The sequence below is a fragment of the Halichoerus grypus genome, chromosome 14 (genome assembly GCF_964656455.1).
Source record: "Halichoerus grypus chromosome 14, mHalGry1.hap1.1, whole genome shotgun sequence".
Lineage (NCBI taxonomy): Eukaryota > Metazoa > Chordata > Mammalia > Carnivora > Phocidae > Halichoerus > Halichoerus grypus.
The window spans coordinates 84,516,148-84,529,373 of NC_135725.1; the positions used below are offsets into that span (position 1 = coordinate 84,516,148).

General features: G+C 39.5%; 1 protein-coding gene across 12 annotated transcripts in view; it reads right to left on the minus strand.

Annotated features, from left to right (window-relative positions):
• Window positions 1-13,226, minus strand: part of MAPKAP1 (MAPK associated protein 1) — a 281,556-nt gene that overhangs the window by 167,600 nt on the left and 100,730 nt on the right. For all 12 annotated transcript variants that reach the window (XM_078061769.1, XM_078061768.1, XM_078061773.1 and 9 more), the window contains one exon: window positions 6,164-6,336. In XM_078061769.1, the coding sequence (XP_077917895.1) occupies window positions 6,164-6,336 (173 nt within the window). The remainder of the gene's footprint in view (window positions 1-6,163; window positions 6,337-13,226) is intronic.

A 13,226-nucleotide genomic window follows, 5' to 3' on the forward strand; every position in this document is an offset into this window, starting at 1 on the left:
ATGATCCTGGAGTCCTGGGATCGAGTCCCGCATCGGGCTCCCTGCTCAGCAGGGAGTCTGCTTCTCCCTCTGACCCTCCTCCCTCTCATGCTCTCTGTCTCTCATTCTCTCTCTCTCAAATAAATAAATAAAATCTTTAAAAAAAAAAAAATAAAAAAAAAAAAATAAATAAAAATCTTATAGGTAACTGACTTCAGAATTTTAAATAAATCAAAACAGAAAAAGGCAACAAAAAACCATAAAACACAAAACTTAAAACGAGTTGACTAACATGAAACTAACACATCAATGGTGAAGATAAATGTTAGTAAGATAAACTTCCCTATAAAAAGACAGTGATTTAGAGGCGCCTGGCTGTCTGAGTCAGTCACTCTTGATCTTGGGGTTGTGAGTTCAAGCCCCACGTTGGGTGTAGACGTAGACATTACTTAAAAATAAAATCTTAAAAAAAAAAAGAGAGTGGTTTAGACAGGGTCCAAAAAAAAAAAACCTCACAAAACTATTCAACATATTTAAAACAAAAAGGCAAAGGTAATAGGCTCAACACAAAGACAGATCAGACAAATGCAAAGAACAGGGGGCAAAAAAGTTCATATTACTGAAATAAAGCAAAGAAAAAGGCAGGACACTACATAAAAAAAACAGGACTGTTTTATATTGAAAAAAGTACAATTCACAATAAGATATGAAATGCATGAACATTTTTGTGTGCTGAAATATGTAAAGTGGAAACTGTTGAAATCTCAGGAGAAACTGACAGAAACAAACAAGAAAATGGAAACATTAATCCATTTCTCTTAATCATCCATAGACTAAATAGTCAAAAATATAATATAATAGTACTTAAAGATATTGCTTTAATAAGAATATACTTAATTCTATAACTTATAAACATTTTTCCAGAATCCACAAAATATTTATAAAAATTCATTGTGTAGTAAGCCCCCAAAATATAAGTGAATCTCTAAGCAGAAATTTTATAGGCCACATCTTCTGATGAAAATTCAATAAACATGAATCTACATAACAAAACCTAAATTAAAAAATTCAACTACCTAGAGAGTGAAATGATTTCAGTTTGTTTCTTGCAAATGTTTTTCCTAAAATCACTTTATCAAAATAAGCAGGTAATTAGCTTAAGTACCACATTCCATCTTGCTCAAGAGTAACAGGTATAAGAGCAAAGGAAGCCAAAAATTCTAGCCAAATTCTCCATTCCTTCTCTGGGCCAAAGCCTACTACCACTGACGGTTTTCAAGGCGTAGAGACAGGAGAACAATATTCCTAAATAAATGGTTTTCTTAACAACCATACTGAAACTATGCATCTAGCAATTTGGCCCCCTGTGAATGAAGAGCTCTTCACAAGGCTAACCCACTGGAAAAGACCAAATAAGGATCTATTCCAACACTTAAGTACAAATAAGCTAGAAAGAAAATACCTTGCACTGCACAGCCTGACAGGAAGAGACCCCAGGTATTTATTTTACAGATTGTCTTATACCAAACAAAACTGAGAAATCACTGTCACATAAGAATTATAAAAAATTTCAAAGGACCAATGGTTTATTCAGATTCAATGTAATTTTGTAATTCAAAATACACTTAGAAAGCAACTACTAAAAAATGTGAATGTGCTAGATATCTCAGGAATATAAATCTTAATAAGATGTACTCAATTTCAGAAGCTTACAAACTACTACAAGAGACAATCTCTGTTTTGGGGGTTCAGAATTGCTAATTAAGTGATCTGAATCCTCCTTGTCCTTACCACTTTTTCATCTGCTTTATCTTTCAGTTTTTGATAGGAATGCATCAAAATTTTCCATTATGACTGTGGATCAGTCAATGCTGCTTTACAATTCCCTTAAAATATTTTGGGACTATAATTATTATCTTGGTGGGCTGTCCCTTTTTTCATTTTGTAGTATACCAAAATATGCTACTGATGTGCTTTTGCCTTAAATTCTACTGTTTTGACTCTTTGCAACAGGCCCATCTCCCCACCTCACGCCCACCCTCCATCTCCCTTGGCCAGGTGAAGCTGAAGACTATGGACCATGGGAAAGGAGAAGGTAGAATGGCTGCCTGACAGCTTCTGGAATGGAAAGGAAATAAAGATCTTTTGTAAAGGAAAAGTTCTTAATTTTGATGAAGTCCAACTGATCCTTTTATTTTCTATTATGGATCCTGCTTTCAGTGTCATGTATAAGAACTCCTCATCTAGCTCTTGGTTCCAAAGATTTTCCACTCGGGTTTTCTCCTAAAAATTTAAAGTTTTACATTTCAGTCTCAATTCATTTTTGAATCAATTTTATACAAGATAGATGACATTTAGGTTGATTTTTTTAGTTTAAGCATGTCCTGTTGCTCCAGCAGCATTTTTTGAAAAGGCTATCCCTTCCTCCATTTCATTTGTATGTGCTTCTAATATGAAGACTTGTTCATATCTGCCTCCAATCTGGGAAATACTCTGGCATCATTATCTCTTCAAATACTGCTTCTCCACAATTCCCTCCCTTCTCTGCCTCACTAGTGAGAGGCTCTCCATCTTTCCTCCATGTCTCTTAACTCACTCATCTTTCATTCTCTGTATCTCTTTATCTCTCCGTGTTACATCCCAGGTTGAAATCACTGGTACTATTGTTCAACTCAGTCCCTCTTTAACTGTGCCCAGTCTATAGTTAATCCCATATGCTTTCTTGTTACTTTAACAAATATATTTTATACTTCCAGTACTTTTAATTGGTTCTCTTCTAAATCTACCCCTTAATTCTCATCTGCTTGGTTTTCTTTCACTATTTCTTTGAAATTTACCATGGATGTTATTCCTTCATCTCTTTGATGATTTTATTTTATTTTTTTTTTTTAAAGATTTTATTTATTTATTTGAGAGAGAGAATGAGAGACAGAGAGCATGAGAGGGAGGAGGGTCAGAGGGAGAAGCAGACTCCCTGCCGAGCAGGGAGCCGGATGCGGGACTCGATCCCGGGACTCCAGGATCATGACCTGAGCCGAAGGCAGTCGCTTAACCAACTGAGCCACCCAGGCGCCCTCTTTGATGATTTTAAACATATTTATTTGAAGTTAATTTTCAGATTGCTTTACTGTATTTTGTTGGGAGTGAATTCATCTCCTGATTATTGTCTTTCTTAGTACTCATTATACTTGTTTCTTTGGGAATTTTAATTTGCTAGCTCTTCTTGAATAGCAACAGTTTCTCTCTTTCTCTCCCTCCCTCCCTTCCTCTCCCACCCCTCCCTGTTCTTACAGTTATTGCACCGTCCTCCATCCCTGTCTGAGCAGAGGCCTTCACTCTAGAACCAGGTCTTATCCTGGCAGCTCAAGGTTCCTATCCCTTGGAAACTCTAGGGATATCATAAAGCCAGTCATGTCATGGCCAGGTCCCAGTTGCACTCCTATCTCTATTCCCCCACCTCCCCAGAAACACAACTTTGAACAAGCCACAGACCGAGTTCAGTTTCTTTTCATAAGGAGGACAGTCCCACCCCAGTTCGTAGGTTCAAGCCGTGAGACTTCTGCTTCCTTTGGTCTCCATACCCTCAAGCGTGTTGCCCATTCTTTTTTGACGTCATGGCATACTTTGAAAATAACAGTATGTGGGGATGCCTGGGTGGCTCATTCAGTTAGGCATTTGCCTTTGGCTCAGGTCATGATCCCAGCGTCCTGGGATCAAGTCCCGCATTGGGCTCCCTGCTCCGCGGGGAGCCTGCTTCTCTCTCTGCCTGCTGCTTTACCTGCTTGTGCTCTCCCTCTCTCTCTCTGACAAATAAATAAAATCTTAAAAAAAAGAGAAGAACAGTATGTGTACCACATATGGGTACACTTCCCCACCCAGAAATGATAGCTGGGGGTTCTGACCACCCCGGGCCCTGCCTAGCTACCCTGAAGCCTGATAATAATCAATATTTCCACACCCCAATAAACTTATTCACAACATGTTCTCTGGGAAATACCACCCTAAAAGAGTTGACTCCCTGCACACGCTGCCTGTTTCCATACTTGATTCTGTTTTTAGTCTACAAGGATGTTTATCTTGTTATTAAGGTACAAGTATGTCAATAACATATTTCATTTATCACTGCTATATATTTGGAACACAATGCAGAATTTAAAGCCTGAATTTGAAGGACCATCCTAACACAAGTCCATGCTGTGCCCTCTGTTTTAGAACACCCTCCTCTCAACCTCTCTGCATCACTCTTCCCTACTCCTTCAAGTTTCAGTTTAGATGTCACTTAGTCAAGGCCACTCTTCATGACTCCACTCTCACCCCCAAATATGGGGTCAGATGTTCTCACAGAACCTGATTTTACATGTTATTGTATTGTACTACTATTGCCTATTTACCTTGAACAGTAAGCTCCCTGATGGCATGAACTGCCTTTTTCATTTCTGTATGGCAAGATGTAGCACTGTGCCTCCAGTAAGTATGGATTCTGTGAATATTTTAATATCACCCACAATAATAGAGTAGGGAGTATAATGTAATAGAGAAGAGCTATGGCTCCGAAGCCAGAGATCCCCAGGTTTTAATGCCAGTTCTACCACTTACTGTGTGAGTTAGGAAGGTTACTTAGCCTCTCTAAGCTTTAGTTTCCTCATCTGTAACATTATGTCACAATTCGACTCCTGACTCTGCTCATTACTAGCTGCGTAACCCTGGGCAGTCCTGTAGGTCTCTTGGTCTCAGTGCTTGCATTAAGCAATATCTTAGTTAACTCAGACATGTATAAATTCCCTAGCACTTTGGCTTCTTTTTTCTTGCTTCTACTTCATGCTGGAAAAAAAAAGGATAACACTATAGCTCAGCCTTGGGCAGAGGTGCTGACTCAACCCTTCTCTGAGCCTAGGTGGTTGAAAAGGCTTGGCTGAAAAGGTTTCTACTGCCACGGGAGCAGTAAATTTTATCTTTATATTCACAATTTATTCAGGCAAACTGGAGGGCAATGTCAATAAGAACTTGAAAGAATAACTTTATTTATTTTTTAAAAGATTTTATTTAGTTTAGAAATAGAGAGAGAGAGAGGGAGAGCATGTGTGAGCAGGGGGAGGGGCAGAGGGTGAGGGAGAGACAGAATCTCAAGCAGACTCCACACTGAGCCCAGAGCCTGACGTTGGGCTCAATCTCACGACCCTGTGATCATGACCTGAGCCAAAATCCAGAGTTGGACACTTAACTGACTGAGCCACCCAGGTGCCCCCAAAGAATAATTTTAAGTACAAATTTAATACACCTCAAGAAGAAAAAAACAGCAAAACAACTGACCACAGACTGGACCATTCTAAGAGAAGAAAAAGTCTCCATGAGAATCCATTCCAAAATGAAGGCATCCACTACATTTTGCTGTATCCCAAACCGTATTGCTCAAGAGAGCACAGAAAACTAGAAGAGGATGGCTATCAGATAAGACATTTAAGTATGAGAGAACCAACGTGGCAAAGCACTTTAATGTTCGGGTTATGATATACAGGCAGAGAGTCTACTTTCAAGTGCTACATTTTTAATATAATTATTTAATCACGAACAGAGCTTAGAGAATGAGAAAAAAAACTGTGCCACTGACTAATAATAAAGAAAACTGTAATTCAGACCAAAAGGAAATAATGCAAAAACCTTAGCACCAAACAGACCAGGAGTCATATCTTGATTCTGCCATCTCCCATTGGTGTGACCTTTAGCAAATATCAATTCTCTGATTCTGAATTTCCTCCTCTGCAGAATAAGGATCATGATGCTTATTACCTCACAGAGAGCCAGGAGAATTAAACGAGAAATTTGGTACATAGAGGTCAGCATTAGTGCCCAACTCATGGTAGGTGTTCAACAAATATTAGTTCCCTCCTATGGCCTCCCATGCCACTTTTACCAGCAAGCATTTTTTTCATAAAAGGATTTGAAAACTGCTAAAATATATTTCCTCATGTCTGGATTCACAAACTTATCAGTCTACTCTGTAAGCAGATTCTCTGAGACAAGCCTGAGATACATGGGCCCAAGATCTGGTGAGCAACCTGACCCGGATCCACGTGGACGTCTGGTTCCCAGACTAATGCCCAGAAAGACTGACTGGGCCCAGAATGCAGCTGGGGTGGCCAGAAGACAGCCAGAAACTAGAGCAGCCAAAAAGAGGAAGAATTACTTGAGCTTCGGCTCCCGTCCTTCACTTGTGTATTGCCAGCAGATGAGTCCGATCAGGTCCTGCACCCTGGCGCTGGCCATTGTCACCACAGTCATTGGCAGCAGTCTGTCCTGGCTCGAATGCAGGGGGAGGTAGACGTCGATCTTCTTGGTTGCTGTTGTGCCTACGTGACCCTGTGGACAGAACACATGCATGAGAGTAAAGCATACAGTCATGGTCATGCAGACCCCACTTGGGCCACAATGACTGCTCACCAGCCATTTCTCATCCTTTTGGCACAGACCTCCTTAAATGCCTGAAATGGCTCCCAAACTGTCTAGTTTTAAGGGTTTTTTTCCCTTTAATTTTCATTTTCTAATGGTCTAATAGATCCAGCTCTGCCTGCAGTAAAGTAAATGAGCATTACAACCAAAATAAACAAATTAAGAGTGGTGACTGCTCACCTGATGTTTGGTGTCAGGAGATGTGCTTTGCTACATATTCGGTGTGGCCTTGGACAAGTCACCATTAGACCCTGACATCAGCTGCTCTCCCTAAAAATTGCCACATCACTCCTTGAGACTTTGGGATAAGCTACATGGGAAGCTGCCATACCTCGTGAGGAAGCATTCAGGCCTGCAGCACTGGAACCAAGGGCTTGCCTTCTCAGAGCCTAGGGGGCTAATTCCCTTATGCAGTACACCTGTTTATTTCAGTCATCTACACTGAAGCTCAAGGGTCCCTGGTCTTCCATTATTGTCCTAACTACAATACCCACACTGCTCTATAAATCCTCAATCCCTCCCACACACTTAACCCTTCTCCCTCCTGAAACTTGCACTCCCCTCTGAAATTCCTGCACTAATCAGCCAACTTCCATAAATCACTTCTTTTTTAAAAAAAAAAGACACTCCTTCTGCCTCTCTGTCTTAACTGAAACTTGCTGGTCATTGAAGATACCGCTTCCTCTGCTATCCAGAAGACTGTTCTGCATTTTTCTTTTTTAAACCCTAAGTCCTCAAGGCCAGGAGGTTGAATAGTTATTCTTGTCCCCATTACTTCCGAACCATTATTTCTCCTTTCTTGCAAAAATTCCTGTTCCTTTGAGACCCAAGCCCTCCAACTATACTATCCTCTACCCCTACTTTTTTGTTTCTGTTATCCACCAATCTTCCAGTCATGCTTCTCCCTCAGTGAGGAGTCTTCTTTCCACCCCCAGCACCTATCATTATTCTTGGCAATTCCATTTAAAGGAAAATCCATGTAATACCCAAGTGTGTATCTAGGTCAATCCTTAGACCATGTCATCCCATGTCTTTTCATCCATTCCACCTTCAATCACTTACTGCAGTGGGGACACCAGGGATCTGTACCAACTCTGAAATCTCAAATTAGAACATCTATTCACTGACTATATTTTATATACTTTCATCTCACTTGTTCAAGTAGTCCCCCAAATTCTTCAACCCACAACTTACTGACCCACCACTACAAATGATGTCACCCTTATTTCCCAACACCACCCTCCAGATTACATGATCAACCATTGTAACCATTCCTTTGTAAATACAGTTTTAAGTCTCTCTTCCTCCATGGGACTCAACTGGCAGAATGTCAACCTTGGATGAACCCAACCCTCTGTACTCCCCAACTAAACATTGCTGGAGAAAAATCACGTAACTGCAGATTGTTTTGACTTTAAACTCATGATGATAAACCTCAAACACTCAACATTGTATAGCATGCCTATTACATCTCCTGACCTAATCCGCACCCTATGCAAGACCACCACTGCATACTTTTGCTTCTCTCCTCAAACTCCTCATGAGCCCACCTTGAACTCAGCTCCTATCCTTTGCTCATATACTGCCAAAAGATGAGAAATATTCTTATTCTTCATTAAGAAGACCTTTCAGAAAGTAATTCTCTTATCCTCCCATAATTAAATTCACAAACTTACCTGGATTTAACCACATACACCCCCTATACTGGAGTGTCACTCATCTCATTAAAGGTTAATCTCTCTACTTATGTTCTGTGTCCCTTTGGCTCTTACTTTCACAAGGACTTTAGTCCTTCACTTACTTTACCCTTCTCCTACATTATCAACCTCTTCCTCTCTTGGCTTCCATGATATACACTCTTGGTTTTTTTCAATCCTCTCTGGTCTCTCATTCTCAGTCTCCTTTGCAGATTTCTTCACCTCTACAGTCTCTGTTTGTTAGCATTCCTTGGCCTCTAGATCGGGCTCTCTTTTGTCTTTCTGTATATTTCACCCTAGGTGATCTCACAGCCCCAAAGCTATAGTATAATCTATATCCTGTTGACACCCAAATCTTATCTCCATCTCAAACTTCTCCCTGGAATTCCAAATTCATACATCAAACTGTCTACACAATAGGCAGAAAAGTGTCACAGACAAGTTAAACTCAAGTTCAAATCTGAACTTTTCACTATTCCTCACTCCATCCCACCCCAAATAACAACACTCTCTCTCATTTCAGTAAATGCTACCACCACAAACCCAGCTGCTTAAATCAGTAATCTTGATTCTTCTTTCTTCCTCCTGCCTTCTACCTACTCCCTTAGTAAGTTCTAGTGTCTACTGCAAAAATATATTTCAACAGAGAAAAAATAGTCTTTTTAGCAAATGGGACAACTGGATAGCCACACACAAAAGAATGAATTTAGACCCTTACCTCACATCATATACAAATATTAACTCAAAATACACCGGGATGCCTGGGTGGCTCAGTCAGTTAAGCTCCTGCCTTTGGCTCGGGTCATGATCCCAGGGTTCTGGGATCAATTCCCACATGGGGCTCCTTGCTCGGCAGGGAGCCTACTTCTCCCTCCGCCTGCTACTCCCCCTGCTTGTGCTCTCTCTCTCTCTTCTCTGACAAATAAATAAATAAAATCTTTTAAAAAAAATGGATCAAAGACCTAAGTTTAAGGCTAAAACTTTTAGAAGGAAATATAGGTGTAACTTCTTCATGACCTTTGATGAGGCAATGATTTCTTTAACATGACACTAAAAGAAGCAACAAATGAAATAAACTGGACTTTATAAAAATTGAAAACTTTTGTGCCTCAAAGGACACTATCAAGAAAGTGAAAAGACAATCCAAAGAATGGGAGAAAATATTTGCCAATCATATATCTGACAAAAATTTAGTACCCAGAGTAATTCTTATGACTCAACAAAAAGACAAACAATCCAATCTTTAAAGATTTATTTATTTGAGAGAGAGAGAGAGAGAGAGAGAGAGAGGGAGAGCAGGGGGAGGGGCAAAGGGAGAGGGAGAGAGAGAATCCCAAACAGACACCCTGCAGAGTGTGGAGACTGATGAGGGGCTCAATCTCATGACCCTGAGATCATGACCTGAGCCAAAATGAAGAGTCAGGCACTTAACCCACTAAGCACCCGGGCAACCCCTCCAATCTTTAAAAAGGCAAAGAACTTGAATAGGTATTTCTCCAAAGAAAATATACAAATGGCCAATAAACACATGAAAAAATGTTCAACATCATTATTCATTAAGGAAATGCAAATCCAAATCATAGTGAGATACCACTTCACACTCACTAGGATGGTAATAATTTTTTTTAATAGAAGAAATAAGAAAGATTAGCAAGGATATGGAGATGTTAGAACCCTCATACATTGTTGGTGAAGATGTAAAATGATGCAGCCATTATGGAAAAATAGTTTGTCAGTTTCTCAAAACTTAAACATATAGTTACCATATGACTCAGCAATTCCATTCCTAGGTGTACTCAAAGGGAACTGAAAATGTGTACATAAGTGTACACAGCAGCATTATTCATAATGACCAAAGAATGGAAACAATCCAGATGTCCATCAACTGATAGGCAAAATGCATACAATGGAGTATTACTCAGCCATAAAAAGGAATGAAGTACTGACATGCTACAACATGGATGAAGCTTGAAAACATTATGCTAAGAGAAGGAAGCCAGGCATAAAAGAAGGAAGCCATTTCATAAATGTGAACCCAGTTATATGAAATGTCCAGAATAGGCAAATCTATTGAAATAAAAAGACTACTGGTTGCCAGGATATGGGGAGGGAGTACAGGGAGTTGAGAAGTATGAAGTTTCTTTTTGGGCTGATGGAATTGTTCTGGAATTAGATAGTGGTGATAGCTGTATAACATTTTGAATATACCGAAAACCACAAAATTATACACTTTAAGATCATTAAAACAGTAAATTCTATGTAATATGAGTTTTAACTCAATTTTAAAAATTGAAAAATATGTATTTCAAAACCATCCCACTTCTCTGCATCTCCACTGCCACCAAAATACCATGAAGTTTCACCTGGACTGTTCTAATAGATTCCTGACCTCCTATACTCTTGCTTACTTCAATTTGTTCTTGAAACACAAGCTAGATTTTTTTAACTCAAATTTGATATTACATCTCTGCTTAAATTCCTTCAATGAGTGGTTCCCATGATACTTTGAATAAAATCCAAATTTCCTGCGGTGTCCAACAAAGCACTGCATGATCTGACCCCTGCCTAACTCTCCAACATCATTTACTGCTGCTCCCCAGCCTGCTTATCATAGCTCAGCTACGCTGGCCTTCTAGAAGTGCCCTGAATGTGTGTGTGTGTACCTGTTTCTCCCACTTTCAAGAACAGAGCAAGCGCTATTCACTACATCTAGAAGGCTCTTTCTTATGATCTTTGCATCCTCTAAAGTATGGCTCTGGGCAGGTTACTTAATCTCTCTGTTCTTCCATTGCCTCATATGTAAAATGATAATAATAGGACCTACCTATCAGAGAACTCTTGTGAGGATTATTATTAATTATTAATATTGTTGTTCTTATTGAAGGCTCAGCTCTATATGACACCTCCTCAGAGAAGCCTTCACTGATAATCCTGTAGAAAGAAGCCCCTTCCGTACTCTCTTACACATAACCTGTTCATTTCCTTCATAGCACTTAACAGTTTGATATCATGTATTTACTTATGTACACCTTCAGCGAATGCCTTCCTCACCGGCCTCTGACCTTCCAAGAGAGCAGCCATAATACTGCCTGCTTTGTTTACTTCTCCATACACAATGACTAACACTGTGTCTGGTGCACAGACAACTCTCCAAAAAAATCTGTTGAACTACAGAATGAATGCATGGATGACTCAAAATGCCTACCAGGACAACATGGCAATAACTCAATAAATGTTAGCTTCCCCCACCCATCCATCTTCCTCTATGGGTCTGTTTCCTGGTAGTGGATGGAGATGGAGGTACTTAAGCAAAGTGGTTCCATCTTTAACACTCTAACTCTAGGATTAAAAAAAAAAAAAAAAAAGAAAAAAGATCAGAACGAGGGTAAGGAAATACATAGAATCAGTTTTTAAAACTTTAGAGAAATTTCACTTCTCATATGACCCAGAATCTAGTATTAGATTCACTGACTTTTTTTTAGTCTTGCCTGCCATAAAACAAATAATTAAAAAGAATTCTCTTACAATAATGCTCTCTCTCTCTCACTCATGCATGCACACAGATACACGCATACACACCCATGCACGTTTTTCAGCTGGGAAATAGTAATTCCAATAGCTAGCTGTCTCTAAATAGCAAGTGTTTTGACCTTGTCAGGCAGTCAAAGGGTTAAAATTAAAACAAGCTTTCTGAAGTGGGTTTATTGCCCTCTTACCACTCTCTTCTCAACCTCCTTTTCAGACCCAGCCCAATCTGGTTTATTCCTCCCTTTCCTTCTGAAGAACTGGAGCTGAGGGGCTATAGGAATCACAGTGAGAAATGTGAATGTGTTTCACAAACTGTGAAGTGCTTTAGAAATGCAGAGCAATGTGCCAGAAAGAGCCTAAGTTTTCAAATCAGACTCATTTCTCAGGCCAATTACACAGTCACATGAGGACAAAGATGGATGCTGTAAGGAACCCTAATAATAATATTTATTATAACAAGAGCCAGCATTTATTAAGAGCTGTTAAATAAGCTCTGGTAAATGTTTGTGTAAATTACCTCATTTAATTCTCACAATCACTATATGAGGCAGAATTCTATCATTACCCTAATATTATAGATGAGAAAACTAAGGCTTATAAGGCTATAGTCATCTGCTCAAGCTCCCACAACCAAAGTGGAAGAGCAGAGCTCAAACTCATGTCTGACTCCAAAGCCCCTACTTTAAACACCAATGACTTCTTTCTCTAAAGTTCTTTTAAATGTAATCAATCTCTACTCTCCAAGACCTGAATCCCTCCCTCCCACCCCGACCTTGTTAAACACATCGAAAGCACTGCTTAAAGCAGTCTCCTACAAAAGGAGTGAATTCTGAAGAGTTGACCAAGGAGAAGTATTAGGGGACCAAGACTCTAGAGAACTTTGCCATTGTCAGCTGACTGCAGGGCAGATAGTTACATGGTGCTCCTATGAAGTCCTTCATCCTCTTTATTGGAATAGCAAGTGTGGGGAAATAGCAAGCGTGGGGAAAACTATGAGAATAAATATGGTAGATACTTATTAAATGAATGAAGCACTTTATCTTTTTTATCTTCTAATTCCATCTTGAGGCACTGATGATGGGAAAAAGTGCCTTGGACAAACCCTGAAATTATGTATTTTTTAATAAGGAACCTCTTCTGAAAAAACTCAAGGTGGTGGCAGTTAGCTCTACCTAATAGTCCCTGTGCTGCAATATTTAGAGGGAACCATCTAAAACATAAAACAATCCATCAACATAATAGAAAGTAATTAACTTATAGAAAAAAAAGGTGACCAAAGGATTAAAAGTATTCAACACACATCAAGGCGAGCAATATTCCAAAGACCTAACATCTATTAAAAAGCAACTAGCAATAAACAAAGATCGTATCATACAGTTGTACCGCATGGCAATTTATGTGTTCCACAATATGGAATTGGAGAAACAGAGGCATAATTAGAGCACAAAGAAGTGGTCAACACAGAAATAGGGAAAAATGGGTTAGCACCATCTTTCTCAGTCACTCATGCATGCAACGAACACCCACTGAAACACCATGCTGGACTGTGAAGACAAAATCAAGTGAGATTCAATA